The sequence below is a fragment of the Dromiciops gliroides genome, chromosome 2, assembly GCF_019393635.1.
Source record: "Dromiciops gliroides isolate mDroGli1 chromosome 2, mDroGli1.pri, whole genome shotgun sequence".
NCBI lineage: Eukaryota > Metazoa > Chordata > Mammalia > Microbiotheria > Microbiotheriidae > Dromiciops > Dromiciops gliroides.
In genome coordinates this window covers 1137788-1158912 of record NC_057862.1, presented here as the reverse complement: position 1 = coordinate 1158912, position 21125 = coordinate 1137788, and the positions used below count along the sequence as shown (strand labels likewise).

The 21125-nt window shown below is 52.0% G+C and overlaps 1 protein-coding gene across 1 annotated transcript in view; it reads right to left on the bottom strand.

The window, feature by feature from the left end:
* The window catches only part of CFAP46 (cilia and flagella associated protein 46), a 131428-nt gene that overhangs the window by 25285 nt on the left and 85018 nt on the right, over positions 1-21125 (bottom strand). Inside the window, exons 42-51 of the mRNA XM_043988884.1 lie at positions 19215-19403; positions 18098-18286; positions 15117-15224; positions 14228-14407; positions 12260-12430; positions 7308-7405; positions 5817-5893; positions 3792-3907; positions 1762-1883; positions 798-1027 (exon numbers count right to left, since the gene is read on the bottom strand). Of these exons, the coding sequence (XP_043844819.1) occupies positions 798-1027; positions 1762-1883; positions 3792-3907; positions 5817-5893; positions 7308-7405; positions 12260-12430; positions 14228-14407; positions 15117-15224; positions 18098-18286; positions 19215-19403 (1480 nt within the window). The remainder of the gene's footprint in view (positions 1-797; positions 1028-1761; positions 1884-3791; positions 3908-5816; positions 5894-7307; positions 7406-12259; positions 12431-14227; positions 14408-15116; positions 15225-18097; positions 18287-19214; positions 19404-21125) is intronic.

Below are 21125 nucleotides of genomic sequence, written 5' to 3'. Positions count from 1 at the left end.
GGAGGGAAGGAGGGATACAACTTGGAACTCAAAACTTTAAATAAAAATCTTTATTATTTTAAATTAAAAAACAAACCAGGCACTCCAAGCCTCAGACAGAGGGGTGCTGCCACTGCCAAGGTTACCATTCAGGACCCCCAGAACACTGGACAATGGACTTTGGAGTTGACTGCACTTTGGTCATGTCAGCCACCTTCTTCAAATCCAGTCTGTGGTCAAGGGATGAGCATGGCCTTCCCTATCTATGCACTCCCAAGCATCAGATCCCAAAGACTTGCAGAGGGAGAGGCTGTTATTTTCAGTCATGCCCCAAACAATAGCAGAGTTGGTGGGAGAGGCTTGGGAGGGGACATGCCCATGGGGAATGAATGGCCAGAGGCTGCTAGATTAGGGTCTTGGAGGAAAGGGAAGGGGGACTATTTGATTGATCCAATTTCATCACCCAACAGTTTTTCTTTTTTAAAGGATATAAAACAAAAGAGAAAAAAAGACGCCTCAGATCTGACCTGAGCCACAGTTGCCTACGACCTATATAGGGGAGTTCTTGCCTATGTTGTATGACAAGCATCATGGGAAACTTGACCTCCCTCCACCTGGCCTGCCCAGACAGTGGCTCAGAGCCCTCTTCAACATGTCCTGAGGGGGGTGTCTCTACCAGCACAGAGATTAGCCCATGAGCCAGTAAACAACTGGAGCAAGAGGCCCCTGCTGGACCCTGGGTGAGAGGGGCAGCCCATGCGATCACCTGTCTACAGGCATGTCAAAAATCTCATCTGCCCACCTGTTGCCTACCTTACCTTGTGTTACCACCGGAGGTTTCTGTTCCTTTTCCTTCATCTTTTTTCCTCCTTCGACCTGGGGCTTCTGTTCTTTTTCCTTTGTCTTTTTTCCTCCTTTGACCTGGGGCTTCTGTTCCTTTTCCTTTGTCTTTTTTCCTCCTTCGACCTGGGGCTTCTGTTCCTTTTCCTTTGTCTTTTTTACTCCTTCGACCTGGGGTCTAGGGTCCAAAGCACATTTTGATGACAGGCTTTGGACAAAAAAAGTTTTTTATAAAAACCTCTCACAAAAGTACAAGCTATTTGGTGCCTACATCTTGAAGGATCACTGAATGTTGGCACCAATGGAAGGTCTTCACCCCCTCAGCCCAGAGTGTGGGGAGTCATGTGCTATGGGGGAATCGGGGGGAACCCTTCCTGAATGGCAGGGACCATGGGGAGGGGGGGTCTCCTGTGTTGTCTCCTTCTTGGTTGATGGATGAGGACTCTATCTGCTCTAAGTGAATCCTGAGAGTTGCCTTCCTTCTCTATTTGGGGGCATGGCTACTAGTTCTTTGGAAGGGTGACAGAATTGAGGACCAGGAGGGGTTTTTCAGTAGTTCCTTTACAGGGAGGGCAGCTACCTAGCACAGTCTTTGACTTCCTTGGGGGAGATGCCTTGCAAAGGGGTCAAAGGGTACGGCATGACATTTTAGTCATTTCCCCCACAAAAACCCAAATCATTTTTGAATGATTGGCCCAGTTTACAGGTCTACCAACAGTGTATGACCACTGAATTTTGACAGAAGAGTTTCACAAGCCTGGTAAGACTTTGGGATGCTGCCCCATGAGCAGAACATGTCTTCGAGTTTTTCTCGGCTCTAGGTTAAATAAACCATGTCTCACAGATGCTGGTGGTACTGAGATACCTTAAGGAAGCTTCTGGCAAGTGTCGCTAAGGGCATTTTTATCTATGTTGTGAAGGTAGGTGACCCCCACGTGGTACCTGACGTCCCAGTGCTGGACGGCGGCAAATACCGGCTTCAGATACACCTCCATGGACTGTGAAATGTCGTTGAATTTGTGGATTAGCCTTTCTTCCTCTAGGGACATAGAACTTTGTGTTTCCTGTCGCATCGATACAATAGCATCGAGTCAGAGTTCCCAGAATGATTTTACCACAGCTTAACGAGCTCTAGACTGGCTCGCCTTGATCCCACTCATGACCAGCAGGGGGAGCGGAGGGGAAGGAGAGTGGGGCAGAGACAACCCCCTGACAAGGCTGCCCAAAGTTTGGGTTATTGGCAGAGGGGGTCAGGGAAGGGAAGAATCGGCCTCGGCTCCGGTGAGGAAGGGGCTGTGACGGCATCTGGTCCAAGCCCTGCACTTTACAGATAAGGAAACTGTGTCCCACCCGCCAAGGGGTACGCTCATAGCTACAAAGTAGCTGAGCCAGGCCTTCACAGCCAGCCAGACTGGAGTCCGGCTGGCAGAGGCGCTCAGCGTCCCTGGAAGCATCCTGGTGCCCATTCTGGGAGGGACATCACAGGACGTGGCTCCCTTCAAGGCTGCCCCGCCCCCTCCTCAGACAACCAAGGGGATGCCAGCAGCTTCGTCTTACAGTCCATAGGCGTACATCCCCACCCTGGCGCTCAGGGAGAGGGTGGCTGGCCTGGTGGGCCTAGGCCAGGAGGGGTGAAGTAACCCTCCTAAGGCCTGGCCTTGAAATCAAAGAGATGGCCCAATGAGATGGCCTGCACTTGGGAAAGTGGGCACAAGAGCCTTGGAAATCTGACTAATGACTGTCCTCGTCCAAGGGCTGCACTTGTGCCCCCGGGCCTGGGGAACACCAGGCACTGGTGCTTCCTGCTCCCCAGGGGTCACCCACCCCCACCCTGGCTGAGCCATTTCTTCAATCTAGTTCTGGGATATGCAACCACACCGATGCTACCCAGTCCCACTGCAGGCCCAGAGACAAGGGAGAGGCCAGAATCCCATGGCTTCCCTGATTTGGCCTGTGGGAGCCTAGACATGGGGCTGTCCCCTGCTTTGCAGGCCAGCCAAGGCCTTTGGGGAGGGCACTTGGTGTTGGTATTCCATTGCCACCCACCTTGGCCCAAGGCTGAAGGCCGGGCCCAAGGTCCCAGTAGTCAGGAAGGCATCAGACCACCCCCTTTCTGGACTCTGTCCACTGTCACCAGCCCTTGGCCTCAGTCTGTGTCCAGGGAACTGCCCCCTGCTCTTAGACCTCTTTCTGTCCCATGCAGACAGGTCTGGTCCAGCAGCTCTTTGCTCCTGCCCTGGCTTGGGCCCATGAGCAGAGGCAGACCTGATCCTTGCTCCCCAGGCCCATGCCAGACCCTGTCTGCCAGCTGTCCTCAGAAGCCCCTGCTTCTCTGGGTTTCTCTCCCTGTTTCTGTCTGTCCTGCTGCTCTGAGAGTCTTGCCACCCGTCCCCCCCATCCCCAGCTCCCGGGACCATTCTGTTCAGAGGTCAGGACCCACCAGACATGGCCCTAAGGCCTGCCCTTACCAGGGGCGAACCTCACTCCATGGCTCCCATTCTCCCAGGCCGCCCGAAGCCCTCCTTCCCTCCGAGACCCTGAAGAGCCATGCTGAGGATGCCCCAGCCCCGCTCAGCATCTGATCTCCCCCAAACCCTCCAGCTTCCTCCTCTTCTTCCTGCCTCCTTCCCTGGGCTGTGGCCTCTGCCCTGACCCCACGTTTATCTCTCCACTCCTACTTCTTGGCATCTTCACGGGCCATTGCCTGAACCTAGAGTCCACTTCTCCTCTCCCTCTGTCATGGGGTCCTCCCATTAGCCCCAAGGCCCCTGTGACTGGGCCTGGACTCCTGCTCCCTTGGCCAAGAGGTTAGGGACCCGAGGCCCTGACAGGAGAAGGGCTGGAAGCTAGAGCTGAACCAGGCCCCGGGGGAAGGAAGAGGTTTGTGGAGCATGCTGGGGGAAGGGGGGCTCCGAGGGCACCCAAGAGGCACTGGCTCTCAGAGGATTTGAGGAGGAAGAAATGAACTTTACCTCTGATGTTTCATCAGGGAAAGAATGAACAAGCTCCTCTTTAAAGTGACTGATGGTGTTCAGCAATTTGGAGATGGTTGCAGGGTCCCTGCGGACGCGCAAGACCTTGCACTGGCCTGAAGAGAAGAGAAGAGAAGAAAGGAGGCTCAGAGATGTCTGTCCTCCCCACCCAAGCAGGCCCCCCTAGGATGAGCCTCTGGAGGGCAGAGACCCAGCTGTCACTTTCAGCAGGTCCCTGGGCACCTGGGAGGGACCTTACCAGAAGCTCTTCCTTCCTCCCTCCCTCCCTCCCCCTCTCCAGCCCATAAATACCTGGGGACTGGCTGCACAGGCCACAAGGACGCCCCATGGGAGGCTGTTTCTCATTATAGCCCAGGAGCATTTACTAAAGAAACACACCCTCTCCATCCTTCAGCCTATGACAAGGGGTCTCCCAGGACAGGGCCAGGTGCTTGGGGCTACTGGAGGAGACAGAGGCTAGTCACAGCAGGTTTACTGTCACTGTCGTGTGTGTGTGTGTGTGTGTGTGTGTGTGTGTGTGTGTGTGTGAGAGAGAGAGAGAGAGAGAGAGAGAGAGAGAGAGAGAGAGAGAGTATGGGTATATGGATATGTGTGAATGTATGCGCGTGTATGAGTTAATGAGTGTGCTTGTGAATGTGTAGTGTAAAAGTGTATATGTGTGCATGTGTTGATGTGAGTATGCATGTGTGTGAACCACTGTGTATATGTGTCTAAGTGTGCTTGCATATGTGTATGGTTATGTAGGAGTGTGTAGGTATAAGAGTGGATGTGTGGATATATGTGAATGTGTGTGTGTGTGTGTGTGTGTGTGTACACGCATGTGCTGGGAGGGGGATGGTTTTCTTACAGACAAGAATGATGCTCCCACGTTTACTCCCTGACTTCAAACATGTTGCAAGGAGAGGTCCTTTCAGGACCCAGTGACCACTGCCCCAACCAGGAGCCTCATTGCCCTTGGGCTTCATTTACATTTCGCTAGGAGGGCGCTTAGCAATGCTCTGGCTCCATCCTCTCATTGACCTGGAGAGCCAGAGGGCCAGAGAGGGACAGGGAGTGAGTCTCCCATCCTTTGCCTCCAGGGCCATGCCCCCAAGCAGATTCTCACCCTCCTCAAGGCTGGCATCATGCACAAAGGTAGGGAAGGGGTCCGAGGGGGTCCTTGACATTGAATGAGTACTGAGTACCTGTGGGGAAGGGGATATAGCCACTGGTTTCTGGCCACAGGCTATGTGTCATTTGGGGTTCATGGAAGGTGGCACCTTGTCATAGAAACCACAGCTTCTGTTTCTAGCACATGTTCCACATAGGATCTCTTTGGGCTCCCCCAACTACCCATTTTGACATATGAGGAAACTGAGGCCACAAGCAGAGACTTGTACTGGGTCAAAATGTGCTAAGTGTCCTACTGGGGTCTTCAAATCTCCTTCCCTATCCTGCCATTTACCGAGTTCCCAAAGTCATCATTTGGACCAGAATGGTTAATTCAGCAGGGACCCCCTGCCCCAAGCACAGAGATGCCCTGGGACCGTGTAAAGGCTTTAGGGGTGAGCCCAGATGATCAGGACAAGGCCTGCTGGCCTGAGGCAGTCCCTAGAAGGTGGCCTTACCCGGGTGCTTGCCCAAGGTCACTCAGGTGGAAAATATTGGCGGTCCTCTGACTGACTTATGAAATTCCCACAAGTGAGTGGTACCCTTTCTCAAACAAGTGGTGATAAGGATGTGAGCAAACATGAGTGTCTTCTGCAGAAGGGACGGACAACACAAGGAAGAACCAAGTGGAGTTGTCCATGAACATCGCCTGTTTGGGACCACAGGCCAGGTGGTTGGCTCTAGTGGTTCAAGAGAAGCCAATTCCTGAATGTCAGCTGGGTATAATCAGGAGCGAGCTGGCTGTGGGCTGAAGGCTGGGGCACATTTGTGGCCCTCTTTGGCACCAAGGGACAGAAGTGACATCATAGTGACCAAGGCTGCTGAGCCACCCCCCCCCCCCGGCCACACACTCACCGCTGATCTGAACGATTTTCCCCTTGGGTCCAGGGCCAAATTTTGGCTTCTCATACACCATGCCATACAGGGTTGACCTGCAGGAAGCAAACATACAAATTTTAGTCCCTGCCGCCATCTTGGAGGAGGGCTTGAAGGGGTGGGATGCAGCTGATACTCAAAGCTGACAGTTATAGGTTCCTGGGAATGTAAGTGTGTGTGTGTGTGTGTGTGTGTGTGTGTGTGTGTGTCCGGGCAAAAGAGGGCAGAGGAGAGAGCCCGAGTCCCCCCAGTGTATGGAGGATATATGACAGTCATGAGTCACAGCTCCACATCGCTTACAGGCTGCTCCCCAAAAGCTCAGGAGTGCTGGGTGTCTGCATGAGAGGGAGCCAATGACATGCAAGGGGACAGTCCTGACTTCAAGAAGCTCCATCCCGAGGCCAGGCTGCCCGTCTTTCTAGAACATGGGACCTTGGGCAAAGGCCAAACATTTGGTCATTGCTCTTCTCCTCGAGCCCCGGGCCGTGGCTCACAGATGCAGCCCCTCACATGCCCAGGCAGCCCCTCCCCCTTGAGAAAGGAGAGACCCTGGCAGAGATGAGGCCCTCTGGGGCGGAGGGGGGTGGGAGGTGATCCCATGCACTAGTTTGGGGCCATTTGCCTGGGGCTGGAGTCGCTCCGACATGAGGCTCAGTCTACCTCAAGGTTACATTATAGGATCCCTCTGGGCAAGGCAACCTTTTCACACCCCCGCAAAGGGCTCATTATTCCATGTCCATTGGCCCTTCTGGAGCCTCTGCAAGTCCCGTCCTCCCCCCCCCCCCCCCACCGCCCATGTCTCCTCTGCTTCCCCGCCCTTCCTCTCACTTCACCAGCCATCTGCCCTGGGCAGTGATGACGGAGCTGTCCGCTGGCACCCTTTCCTGTGCATTGTGGGAGGCGAGGCCCCTTCTGCTAGACTGAGGACCTCCCCTGGTGAGCTCTGCTCAGCCTCTGCCATGGCATGCACAGACCACACTGCCTGTGGTCTCCTGCAGAGCAGACTCAGAAAAATGACTCACTTCGTGATTGTTTTCTTGGATTTTCTGGTCAGGATGTTGCAGGCTTCCTGGTGAACATTTGAAAACCACCCCTAGAAGCCTTCCAAAGTACGGCCTCTCCTGTTCCCCATCGTCCTGGCCCCTCTCCCTGGACCTAGCTCTGGGCTTAACAGCCGAGGCTTCTTTGTGACCTTGCTGCCCAGCAGACACACCACAAGGGTCTCGGGTCTTCCACTCGTCTTTTCTAAAGAAGTTCCCTGTGGGTGAGCCTGTCCCAACTCTGAAGCCCTGCCCCCAGCCATTCTCAGCAGGGGTGGATGGCATTTCCAAGATGGAAGAGGGTTGGGCATGGGGAACTGAGCAATCAGTCCCCACTTTTCCATGTGAAAATAACATTACGAACATCTAGAAAGTTCTGATAAAAGGCCTGCGACACACGATTCAGCAGAAGCCAAGGCCTGAGTCCTACCTGTCCACAGAGTGCTGGAGAATGATGAGTCGATAGCTTGGAGGGAGGTCGTTCAGAATATTGAAATGCTGCTCGGAAACACAGAGGTTCTGCCAGGCCTGTGGAGGACAACCAGCCACCATCCATCGCCGGACCAGCTCAAAGGTTCCAGTCCTCTTTTGTCCCCTCCCTGCCCTCTCTTCCTCAGCAAATGCTCCTGACGCCCCCCCCCCCAACGGCCTCTTCCTCCTTCTCCCACCCAGCCCACCCTCCATCTTCCTCCTCCTCTTCCTCTTCCTCCTCTCCTTCCTCCTTCTCCCACCCAGCCCACCCTCTTCCCCATCCTTCCCCTTCTCCTCCCATCCCCCCACCATCTCACCCTCCATTCACTCATCTCTCTTCTTCCCTGTTTCCCCTTGTAACTGAGGAAGGGGTGACACCCCTCTCAGCTCCAGCCAACCTCCCCAGGATTCCTTCTACGCTCTCCCCTCCATGGTCCTCGAGGCCTTGGTCCCAGCAATCTCCCCCTCTCTCATCAGGTTTCCTCAATCCTTTCAATCTGGACAAGTGACCCTTGACCTAGCTTCTCCCCTTCCCAAGTCCAACACTCTTCCTGAGTGGGAGGTAGGTGCTGTTATGATCCCCATGTGATGGATGAAGAAACGGAGACAGACAAAGGTGAAGTGACTTGCCCAGGGTCACATGGTGTTGTTCAGTCTTGTCTGACTCTCCGTGACCCCATCTGGGGTGTTCTCAGCAGAGATACTAGAAGGGGTTGGCCACTTCTTTCTCCAGCTCATTTTACAGATGAGGAAATGGAGGCAAATAGAGTGAAGTGACTTGCCCAGGGTCATCCAGTTAGGAAGTGCTTAAATCTGGATTTGAACTCAGCTCTCCCTGACATTTGGCCTTGTGCCCTTAACAACCTCTAAGCACTGAAGAGCTGTGGTCACTCATGGCCCTCAGCCTGGGACCGTTTCATGGAACAGCTTTTTCTATCATTACCCATGGCCTCCTTCTCCTTAAATGGAAGCTCTTTCCTTATTCTCCAGTTTAAAATTTCCTAGTCCCCTGACTTCCTGATGTGTTTGTCCTGTTCTCTGGTCATCCTCAGTCTTGTGGGACCCTCTTCCATGAGGTGGTGTTTGTGAAGGAGAATATTCTTTTTTTTTCCAGGGCAATGAGGGTTAAATGACTTGACCAGGGTCACGTAGCTTGTGTCAAGTGTTGGAGGTCGAACTTGAACTCAGGTCCTCCTGAATCCAGGGCTGGTGCTTTATCCCCTAGCTGCCCCTGAGAGAATATTCTTGACAAGAGAATCCTTGTAGTACTTAGCACATGCCTGGCTGGCACCTAGTCGATGCTTAATAAATGCGCCTTCCTTTCCCTTCTGCCTCTGGATCTTCTCTGACCAGGGTTTCACACTGTGGGCTCTCCCTGTCTTCTTGAAGCCTTCTCTGACTTTGGCTCTGTGTGTCCCTGCTGTCCTGGCCCTCTGGCACCCCCTCTCACGGCTCCTCCCTGGGCTCCTTCCTGAACCAGTCTTCCAGGGGAGGGGGGAGGTCTGCTTCCCAGTTAGCTCTTGGGGTGCAGGGACTGATTTTGTGCTCGCGTGTGCACATGTGCGCATGCGTGGGTGTGTGTGCGTGTGCGCGTGTGCGTGCATGTGTGTGCACACACGCATGTGTGGGTGTTTTTTTTTTTGGGTGGGTCCTAGTTCTCAGTTTACTAAAAGCTCACTCGTCCATCCCTTGGATCCTTCCCCTCCAGTCCCTGGGGGTGTGTTGGTAAATGTTTTAACAAGCGGCTCTCTTAAAACAGACAGGATGCTTTTATGTTTAATAGACATTATTGCCATTTTCTCCGTTACTTTCTGAAGTCTGGACAAGCAGCCAAGCCACAAACGGAGGCTGATGGGGGTTGATTTCCAAGGTGTAAAGGCTCACACCAAGCCCCCGCTGTCTGTTACTCTGAAACCTGGATATCTCCCAAGTTCTGTCCTTGTCCTCCTTTCTATTCCTTGCAGACTTCACAGAATTCTAGTCTCTGAGTGGGGGGGCCATCAGGCTGGCCGGGACAGAGCAAGAGAGCATGGAGGAAGTGAAGTTAAGGTCACTGAAGGAGCAGTGGGAAGGGAGGAAGGACGCGTCTGTAGCGGCCTTGGTGGAGAAGTGGGGGGTGCTGCCGTGGCGCTGTGAGTAGACAAGAGAAAGGCCTGGAAGAGACGCAGGGACCATGGGTGTGCAGCCGACGGGCCCAGGGGAGCCAACAACATAAATCTGTAGACAGTACAATGGGCGTGGGTCACCTCCAGCAGTGTTAGGTGGCTGTTTGGGGCACTTGAGGGCACTTGAGGGCAGGGGTGGCAGCAAGAAAAGAGATCGTGGCACCTACCTTTGAGGATCTTAGTGAACTGTCAGGTGCAGAGAAGTGGAGATTGGGGTGGAGGGACTAGGTATTGTCCCAAGGCCAGAGAATAGGCTCGGGATGCACAGGGAGAACTGGGAAGAACACGAGGCCATGGCCAGAGAGAGGAATATCAGAATGGTTTGTCGCCTGCAGGTGAAGGTGAGCTTCAGAGCAGGAAGGGGAAGAAACCAGTGAAGAGAAAGCATACCCTTGGAAATGGAAAGATGGCTGGTGGATCATGATGCTGGGTCATGCTGACCATTAAGACATCTGGATCTTTTTCAAGTGAAGCCTCCTCTATCGATAAAGGAAGAGCAGGGTGGAAGAACAGAGTTCTGGACCTCGAGTCAGAGATACTGGGTTTAAATTCCACCCGACCCTTACCATCAACAGACAAGTTGCCAAAAATTCCCTGAGAGGATGCTTCCTTCTCTGCCAAAGGGGAGAATACTTATTGTAGGGTGGTTGTAATGTTTTCTAAGTTTTACAAGTTGTGTGTAAATGCCAGCCATGATTATGCTAACTCATCACCTGCTTCTAAAGTGGATTTTTTGGGTGAAAGTGTCAGATGTGACATTTTTCTCTACTAAATTCCACCTTCTTAGATTGGACAGAATGTTCTGGCTGCGCAGGGTCTCTTGTGACACTGATGTTATTTGTCATGGGCAAATGCCATCTGGGCCTATGGCTGTCACTGGTGAAAACTCCATGCACAGATCCCATGGGAATTCCATACCAGGCCCGCTCCTTTGTATGCCCCAAGCAGAGGTCACCTCGGTACTCAAATCTGCCTCTCTTCAAAGCACACCCATCCATCCACACCACTCCTGCTCACAGCCTTTGGGGCATCCATGAATCTTCTCTCTTCCTCAGTCCCCAGAGAACTTGTTAAGCTCCATGTGCCAGAAAGATATTGCTTAGGGGCTCCCAAGACAAAGACCAACAAGAGACAGACCCTGTCCTCAAGGAACTTACATAAGTTCTACCTTGGGAGACAATGTGTATATGGAGATATGCATATGAAATAAATATACACAGCCAAGTTCTTTTTTGGCATCTGGGAAGGGGTCAGGCAAGACCTCTTATACAAGGGAATGTGGAGCTGAGCTAAGGAGGTGAGGGAGTGGGAGAACCACCCACTCAAATTCATTGCCAAGTCTGGGAGCCTGGATCTCTTGTCTCTACCCCTTCCCTCATTCCCAATCCAACTGGGACCCATCCTCAGGCTCTAAATTCACCCCTGGCACACTCTTGGCTAGTCTGCATTTCTTTACGTGGTCATAAAAATAAGTAACCCAAGACACTGTCAAATGATTTGCCCAAACCTAGGTGAGATCCCTCATAAGCATTCCCTCTAAGTTTGACCACTTGACTCAAAAAATGCAAACAAGGTAAGCCTCGAGGCAAGTCCTGTCCTGGAGGATGAAGCCCAGCTGGTGCCACCTCTTTGAGAACACGCTCTGTGATTCTTTTGGGCAGCTCAACAAATCGCACTGGCCGATAGCTGGCAAACTCAGCTTCCTTCCCTTTCTCAAGATGGCGGTGCCCGTCCTCCTGCAATGCCGCAGAATCTTCCAAGAGACCCCATTCAGAGCCAGCAGTCACTGAGGGCTGACCCCTCCCTGCTGTAGCACTTACGGAGGGAATTCTTCTTGGCTGGGCTGGGTGGGCAGGGGGCTTTTCTCAGTCGCCCTCACTCATCCCACTTATCTTTGCCTTATTGGCCCATATCTGCCACTTCTCCTCCAACTCAAAATTTATTTCTGGCAGTGAGAACAGATGCAAAATCAGAGGGGAAGAGTTGTGCCCATTTTTGGTCCGAGCTCCAGTTCCTAGCCCTGTGTGCTTCTCTTCCTCCCCCCTTCTGCTACCTCCGCTCATTCTGAGTGTTGGCTCTGCCAACGTGGGGCCTCGGCCTTATAGAATTTATTCGATTCTGCTTCAGCTACTTCCAGCTCCCGTCTGGGTCTTTCATGCATCTCAGCTGACCAGTGTGATAGCTCCCTTTGTAGCCACCTCAGTACGTTTCTGTCTACAGAATTTCATTCTTGAACCTTTCTCCCCTCGAAGGTCAGGTCATGGCATCCTAACTGTCCCTGCTCTGAGCCTTTTGTTCTCTCCAAATATGAGTCCCATGTGAGGCCCTGCCTGGCTCTCCCCATCTTTTTCACAATCTTCCCAAGGTCCCCAACTTTAGCAGCTACATGGCTGTGGATTGGCATGTGGTGACAGGCCCAAAGCCAAGAGGAAAACAAGTGATTCTGCCCAAGGAGAGAGCCTTGGGAAGGGATTCTGGGAGACCTGCCTTATTGGGACTGGGCACAACAGGTGATACTGAAGAATTTCCCCAGGGATGTTTTGTAAACGTGAACTTATGGCATCTTCCAGGCTGTATAGACAGGCATCGGACCCATTTTAGAGGTGAGGAAAAGACGTCTCCAGGAGTTTGTCACATACCCACTAAGTGTCCCACGGGAGATTCAAGCCTGTCCTGCCTCCCTGCAGTTATCGAGTTGTGAGAAGAGCCTGGGCTTGCAGGCACTTGGGGAAGGCTCTGAAATTACCTTGGAAATCTGCCTCAGTTTCTGCTCCACACTCTCAAAGAGGGCAGTGCCCAACTTCCCTTGCTGCAACATCTTCTGGCGAAGTTGAAGGAGGGCTGCCAGCTGGGAGCTGCTGGTGTTGGTTGTGACTGATAACAGGAGTTTTCTCATCGCCAGGGATGCCGAGCAGCTCTGTGAAACGGGACCTCCCTGGGATCAGGTGAGGGCGGGGTCCCACCTACCCCCACTCTCCACCTTCGGCTGACACCCCGGGGAAACAGCCTGGGTGCTCTGGACCCACACAGGGATCACGTCTGTGTCTGGGGCACTGTACCGCCGAGGGAAGCAGCCAAGCCATGACTTGGGGGCAGTGCGGACAGAGGCAAGGGGACAGAAGGAGTTTCAGACTCCAGACAGTGATGGCAAGACAGGCCTGCTCTGCTCTGCCCTGCCCTGTTCTACAGAGAGCCCTGAATGCCCAGGCCCAGGACCCAGGGTTGAGTCTCAGCCCTGTACCCACCACCTGGGCATGTCAGGTAATATCATCCTCCAGCCTTGATCACTCAAGGTCTTGTACCTGGCACTGGCAAGCAGCAATGCCTTTCCTGCCTCTTCACAGCCAACATTCTTGTGAAGAGGAAAGTTCAGAGAAATGGGTAGAGAGAGCAGGGGTACACCCACTCCAGGCAGCAGTAGCCCCGGAGGGATCTGATCTGCACACAAGCAGAGGCAGACATGCTAGGCATGGGGCCAGCCTGCCTTGGGGGAACAGCCCGTTTGAGTGGAGAGCATCCGAGGGGACTCGTGGGAACCAGGGCAAGGAAGGGAGGGGGAGTTGTGGAGGTCTGACGTGCCAGCAAGGAGTCTGTCAATGAGGAGACATTGCATGTAATCAAAGGAGTGGGGAGGACTGAAAGAAGGGGCTTCCCCTCCCTCTGTGTTTGGAGGGTGCTTTGATTGAGTGTCCTGAGAAAGAGAAAGAAGAGACGGGGAGAGAGAAAGAGACGGGGAGAGAGGCAGAGAAGGGGAGAGAGAAAGAGATGGGGAGAGAGGCAGAGATAGACGCTCAGACAGATGGACACACACACACACAGACATCGACCCCCACATAACTGGGCACAAACATGTCTTTGGGGTTTGTGGGGTCTGGTCTCCAGGGCCCAGGTTGTCTAAGGGACAGCAATCTAAGTCTAAGGGACATCCTTAGAGCCCTCCAGGGATTAGAAAACACTGTCCATCCTTCTGACCCCACTGTCAGGGAGGTGCTAGTTTTGTCATCGGGTTGCAGACAAGGAAAGGGAGGCTTGATGTGGCTAAAACAAATCTACCCACGGGCTCACATCCTTGTCCTGAGCACTTGCTCACCGGCATCTTGGTGTCTTTCATAGCTTTCATGGGATATCTGAGAGGGAAGGGATGTTTGGGGTCATCTAGTCCTTCATCCTTATGTTCCAGGTGGGGAAACTAAGGCTCACAGAAAAGAAGGGACTTCCTCAAGGGTGCATTGAAAGCGAGTGGCAGAGGAGACTAGATTCTCAACCCACTGTGCTTTCCACTTGACTTGAATTTCTGAGGCAGTCAGCATGAAGAACACCCCAGCACAGACCCAACTCAGATTCTACACTGATCCTTCAAGAGAATGTGCTCTGTCTTCCCGACCAACTACATCCTGGATCCTGTCCAGATGCTCCCCTTTAGGGGCTTTGGCTCCCAGAAATGAAGAGGTTTATAGCCCTCCAATGGATTCTGTTTTTGTTTTCAGGGCAATGAGGGTTAAGTGACTTGCCCAGGGTCACACAGCTAGTAAGTGTCAAGTGTCTGAGGCCAGATTTGAACTCAGGTCCTCCTGAATCCAGGGCCAGTGCTCTATCTGCTGCGCCACCTAGCTGCCTCCCACCCCCACGAGTTCTTGATGCAAATCAATCTCATTTCTCAGCTTCCAGAACTGTAGGTGGACAGGTTCACAGAAGGCCAAGCTTGCATCCTCACCTGGTACAGGGCCAGGAACTGGCATGCTGAAGGTTGGTCCATGACACCAGTGCTTTCCACAATCTCGAGACTGGCTTTGGCTGCAATGCCAATCAAGTTGTTATTAAGACAGACTTGCAGGCACTGAAGGAGAACCTCTGAAGTCTGCGAGTGGAATTTCTGGGCCAATGCAAACCTTTTCTGAAAGTTTGAGAGGGAGAAAAGGGGGCAGAGAGAGGGGGAAAGGGAAGGGAAGGGAAGGGAAGGGAACGGAACGGAACGGAACGGAACGGAAGGGAACGGAAGGAAATAGAGAGGAGAGAGGGAGAGAGGGAGGGGAGGAAAGGGGAGGGGGGAGAGAGAGAGAGAGAGAGAGAGAGAGAGAGAGAGAGAGAGAGAGAGAGAGAGAGAGAGAGAGAGATTCAATTAGCAAACATTTTTTTCCTCCCACCTTTCCCTTCCCACTAAAAGAAAAAAGAAAGACACCCCCGCCCTAAAGCCTTTGTCTCTGATATCCATAGTTAAGCAGAGCCCATTACTGCAGTGGCCATGTCCAGAAATTGGTGTCTCATTCTGAACCTCAAGTCCACCAACTCTGTCACCATCATTCCTCTAGAAACGGGGGGGACATAAATTTGGGATCCACTGCCCAAGTGATGGCATAAGAATGGCACAGAATACTATGGAGCTTGAACAAATGACAGCTTAGCTTCAGAGAAGCCTGGGAAGACTTGAACTGATGAAGAATGAAGTAGGCTGAACCATAAGAACCCCTGATACCAGAACAATAGTGTTATAAAAAGGAGCTTCTCTGAAAGACTCCGAAACTTTGATCAAAGTGACAAGAGCTTGACTGCCAGCCCTTCTGCCCTCGCCCACCCCATGAGGAAGTATTGAGAACACTGAGTACCTTTAATTCTCTGGCTTCCTGGATCTGCTCTGGCTTCGGACCTGATTCAGAATCGACTTCCTCCTTGTCTGTCTCCAGGGACGCTGCGGCTGCTATTCTAGCATCATACTGTAAAACAAGTTTCTAGGACTGACTGGGGAACCGCCAAGTAGTTTGGCGTTTGGTGAATGACCTTCCTCGGCTGGCCCCCTGCCTGTCCCAAACAGCAGTGTGGTGACATTCCACCTTGCCTCTCTGCATGTTTATTTTATTTTTTGTTTGTTTGTTTGTTTGTTTGTTTGTTTTTGCGGGGCAATGGGGGTTAAGTGACTTGCCCAGGGTCACACAGCTAGTAAGTGTCAAGTGTCTGAGGCCGGATTTGAACTCAGGTCCTCCTGAATCCAGGGCTGGTGCTTTATCCACTGCGCCCCCTAGCTGCCCCTGCATGTTTATTAACTCTCCCCTGAATCACACATTTTTCAGAGCTGGAAGGGAGCCAACCAACCTTCTGGTCCAATTCACACCTCAAAACCAATATTCATAAAAGAAATAAACAAACAAATGAATGAATAAACAAATAAATGAATAAAGGGGGAAGCTAAGTGGCACAGTGGATAAAGCACTGGCCTTAGATTCAGGAGGACCTGAGTTCAAATATGACCTCGGACACTTGACACTTACAAGCTGTTTGACTTTGGCCAAGTCACTTTACTCTCACTGCCCTGCAAAAATTAAAATAAAATAAAATAAAATAATAATAAAAAGCAATATTCACTATGACTAGGATTCTCCCAGAAACTCAAGTCAAGATCAATGCCTGATTTTTCCTAGACTATTCATTTTCTTTTTGGACAAAAGAGACAAACCACCTTTTGTCTAAAAGGACACCCAGCCCACTCCTCTATATTGCCTTTTGGGGGATATTCATGTTCTGTTCTGTATCTCCCCAAAGCCCTTCTCTCTGACAGAGGCTCAGCCAATCCCTTCTGTACCCATGGATGCCCTTCTTCTGGGCATGATGTTGTTAATTCCTCTGATCCCTTCCTATCATCATACTCATCTTGAGGATCGACTTTTGGTCAAGTCATCTTTGTTCTAACCCTTTTAGTCTAAAGGAATTTTCCTAAGCAGAGAAACTGGAATGAGTCTGTGATTCTCCCAAGGTAGAGGCTCCCTTCAGTGGCTCATAGTGCTACCTGTTCATGCCTGCCCATCCTGCGGGACTCTTTCTCAGTATGGATGAAGGAGGTGACAGTCCTTTTAAGCTCTACCCTTGTCAGGCATCACCTATGGGAATGTGTTCAGAATGACATTGATACTCGGGAGAACATTCAGAGGAAGACAACCAAGCTGATGAAGGTCCTCTGAGGATGGTGAGTGGATGGTCCCTTCATTGCTCCTGGGGAAGAGTAACCCAGAAGCAGCAGGCATGGGCAGGTGGCAATCTGAGTAGTGGAGAAAGTGCTGGGCCCAGAGTCAAGAAGGCCTGAATTCAAATGGCCTCCGACGAGTATTAGCTATGTGACCTCAGTGCCCTCATCTGTACAATGAGCTGAGGAAGGAAATGGCAAGCCACCCCAGTAGCCTGGGGTCACAGTTGGCCATGACTGGAGCAACTGGAATGACTGGCAGCTTCTCTGGCGTATAGCTTATCTGGACATAGGAGTTTGAGGTGGTCTCCTCCATTGTACCATGACCAGCTCGAGGGCAGGAAGTCTCTTTTGCCTTTTTGGCATCATGAGTGCCTGGCATAGCTTCAGGAACATTTACTGACTCAGGCGACAGACTGACTCTCCTTCCTCACAGTGCCAAATACCTCTCGGGAGCAGATGTTTTCCTGCTGTTTGTGCTCAGAGGCTCTTTGTGTTCTCATTCAAGGAATTTTGAGATAATCTGATGAATGGACGGGAGGGAGACTCCTTGTTGGAAGAAGCCATAAGTGCTCATGTCATTGGATGCTTTTAAGAAATAACCCCTGACAGTAACTACATTGGGATCTTGTCTTCAGTCAGTTTCCCATCAATTGTGAAAAGGGAAAGGTGTGGTGTACTGTGGATTGCTGTTGGTGAAGCTTGCCTGCTCCCTTCTAATGCATGGGAAGATGCTGCCACCAAAGAGATTATGTAGTTGAGAAAATAGACATGGAGGGCGGCAGCCAATGCCCTCCTGGTTCCCTATCCCCTGTGCCCCAGTTTGGCTAAAGCCCCTGGCTGTGTCTTCCCTACTAACCTGAGCTTCCTCTTCCATCTCTTCTGACATCTGCTCACAGACCTGGGCCAGTCTGTTCTATTCTCCGTGGTCCTTGTCCTGGAGGTTTATCTCACAGGGGAGGGTTAGGAGAAGCCATGGACAGCCTCACCCTGGATGGCATAGGATGGCTGCCCCGTCATCTGTATCACTGAGGCTCCAGCAGGGAGCACCCCGATGAAGGGTTGACTCTGCCTTTGATTTGGGGTTTCTCTTCCCTCAAATCAAAGACAGAATTGGTCTTTCATCAGGGACACTAAGGAGGTAGCTTCTCTGCCTCCACTGTTGGTGAGAGAGACTGAACCTGGCAGCTAGGTGGCACAATGGATAAAGCACTGGCCCTGGATTCAGGAGGACCTGAGTTCAAATCTGGCCTCTAACACTTGACACTTACTAGCTGTGTGACCTTGGGCAAGTCACTTAGCCCCCATTGCCCCACAAAAAAAAATGTGAGACTGAACCTGGGGGGCCAGATCCATGATAAGCAAACTTCTCTTCTGCCGATCAAACCAGCACATTCTCTGCCACTGGGGGGACTGGGGAGATGAACAGAACACTGAGAAATCAAATGATTTGCTTGCCCAGGGTCACACAGCCAGAATGGAAACCAAGGTCTTCCTGGGTCAAAGGGTGTGTGTTTAACCATTCGGCTACTCTGCCCCCTCACTTCTGAACGTGGACATCGTCATTAAGGAAAACACGACGATCTTTCATCTCTGTGCCCCAGTTTAAGACCTAAGGGGACGACTACATACCAAGAAGTTTTCATCCCAGTAATGAGACAAATGAATGGGGTCGGTCTGAAGAGCCAGGAGATGGAGGGTTTTCCCAGTGAAGAACAAGAATTTTGCTCGAAGTTCAATGCACCTAATGCAGAATTGCTGCATGCTCTCCAAGTGGGCCAGAGCTCTGTGGGCCACAGTCCGTTTCAGGTTGAACCAGTCCTATAAGAACCCCAAAGTTATGAGATGAACCCCAATGCAGGTCTGTGTGGGACCCAGAAGCCCAGCATCACCATGGGACCAGCTCCCAGATACACTGTTGAGAGCTTGGCTGCTGCCCTACACTGGCTGACTGTACATTAGGACTTCTCCGTTTCCTACTGGATTCTAAACTCGAGGGATGCAGACTGGAGGTGACCTTGAGAACAAAGCAGGAAAGCATTTCGACCCATCTAGAAAGAACATTAACTGTACTCAGGAGAGGCCACACAGATACCAATGTTCATGGTCCAGCTTTTCCAAGTGTACATGAGAAAGCTGAATGACAGCAGTGAAGTCACTTGCTTGCAGTCACACAGCTTAAAATGAAGGAGAATATGGTGTTGAAGCCAAACCCTTCAACTCTAACCCCACAGCTCTTTCCTCTGGAAGGTGTTGCAGGAAAGGCAACTGCCATTGACCAATGCTAAGTCAGTGCAGGTGAGTCCCAGGAATGGGCTACCAAGCTAGGAATATGCAAATGAGCACAAGAGAAGCCACCACGTTTAGTGCCTGGCCTTCCACACTGATTCCTATGTCAAGAAAGCTGAAGTCCTTGCTATCATTGCAGGAAGTACAGGAAAAATTGGACTAGTGACAATGGAAACTCATCTTCCCAAACCTTCAGGCCAGCTTTGTTGTATCTAGAGAGAGCTAGGGGCACCAGGGGGCACAGACCACTGGGCCTGCAGTTAGGAAGACCTGAGATCAAAGCTGACCTCAGACCCTTCCTAAACACATGACCCTGGACAAAGTCACTCCACTTTTCTGCCCCACTTTCCTTATCTGTAAATTGGGATAATAATGGTTCTTCCCTCCCAGGGTGATAGGCAGCCTGTAAGAACCAGTCCAGGGCCCCTGCAGAGGTCTCTTCAGTTTTTGTGCTAATTACCCATTCCATTTTGGTGAAGTCGCTGGTGTTCAACAAGTAGTCAGCCAGGATTTTTTCCCAGGTCCCTTTTTTCATTTCTTCCTGAAGAGCTTTTTCCTGATTATACTGAAGTATCTCCAGAGAGACTTTGGCCAGTTTCAACTTGAGGTTGGCGAGCTTCCTCATCAGGGGGGTGCTAATGTTCTGGGTCTGCGAGAGCAAAATCTTCTTTTGTACAGCATGGCACCGAGATGTCCCATAGCTACAGGCTCAGCCCCCAGCACTTCATGGGCACCATACTTATCTAGTCCTATGCTCTTCCCCTCTCCCTTCTTGGTAAATAGACCTTCATCATCCCACTCCTTCCATCCTTCCATCCATCTACTGACCAATCAACCAATCAGGCCATCAGCATTCCCCCTCCTCTGCACCGCTTTCTGCCCTCAGGAACTTCCATTCTAGTGGGGAGAGCTGCCTGTATGAATACACACACAGAGGCACATGCAGAATAGCCACAAAGGCCCTGGGAAGTAATTTTGGGGGGAAGGCACCTGGGATGCTTCGAGGAAATTAAGAGTTCTGAGAGGCAAGGTTAACATCGGGGCATTCCAGGCAGGGGCACACCAAGTGAGAAGGCAAAGAGAATGGAGATGGAATGCCACCTGGGAGGATCCGAGCAGGGAATGAGAAAGGTAGCAGGACCAAGGAGGTCTCCAGAGCCCAGTGTGAAGGGCCTGCCCTGAGGCATCATCCCCGAGGAGGTGGGAGCCACCAGTGCTTCTGGGACAGGGGAAGGAGGTGGTCACATCTGTGTTGAGTGGGGAGAGGCCTGAGCTTGAGGGGAGGCCAACGGGAAGGAGGCCATTGCAGGAGCCAAGAAGTGACGAGCTGAGCCCCAGGAGGAGTGTCATCCTGCCCTGGGCTTAGAAAATCCTCCGTCCTCCTCTTTGCTGGTTAGTTCTGGTTCATCTGTGAAAACCTTGCTCAAATGCCCCCTTCCTCCCCAGGGAGCCTGCAGTGATTCCTCCAGTAACCCTCGGCCCCATCTCTGTTCTCTTAGGCCTTCCTGGTGCTAGAAGCCAGTGGGCGTGGAAGAAAAAGGATAAAGCAAACCTGGAGGCCAAGAGGGTGGAAGGAGGCCATGTCAGGAGAGCTGAGCCAAGCCTTGAGCTTGGCTTGGCCCTGCCTGAGACATGCGGGGGGTGGGGGGGGGTGGGGGGGTGGGGGGCAGTGGCCTTTGGAGAAAGGGAATTAAGAGAGGCTAAAGACATTGGCCCAGAGAAGCCCTCCCTTTGGGACCACAGAAAATGCTGGGGGTTAGCCTATGTCCTGGGGACCAGGGGCTCCTCACACAAAGGCCATCACTTGGCTGCCTCCGCTAGTGCAGGAGCCTCCACCCCTGTGGTTTCCCGGACTCTTCCCACCACCAGACTCTTCCCTCTCCAGGCTGTGCACGTTCCTGGAGCATGGGTGCCCAGCCCAGGAAGCTTCACGGCCTCCCCTCCAGAGCCCTCTCCTCTGCTGGGCATTCAGAGCCTATCATCAGCCTCCCCCAGCCTCCCTCGTACACCTTCTGTGGATCTCTGCCTCTGTCTTTTCTCAGGACTCCCCTGATCCTTGAACCCTCATCTCTGCCTCTTGGAATCCTTAGCTTCTTTCATGGCTCAGCTTGGGTGCGACCTCCTCCAGGGGCCACCTCCCATCATCCTGTATTCATTTTGTATATCTCATCGGCTTACTTACCTGGGGACATGCTGTAGCCCCAAATGGACTGTAAGCGCCCAGAGGGCAGGCACTCTCTTACTCCTGTGTCTGTAGCCCCCATACAGAGCACAGGGTTTGGCACATGGTGAATACTTAATGAATGCTTGTTGATTATTTGGCTTCTTAAGAGATCATTAGGTGAAAAACTGATCGGTTAGTATTGGGGCA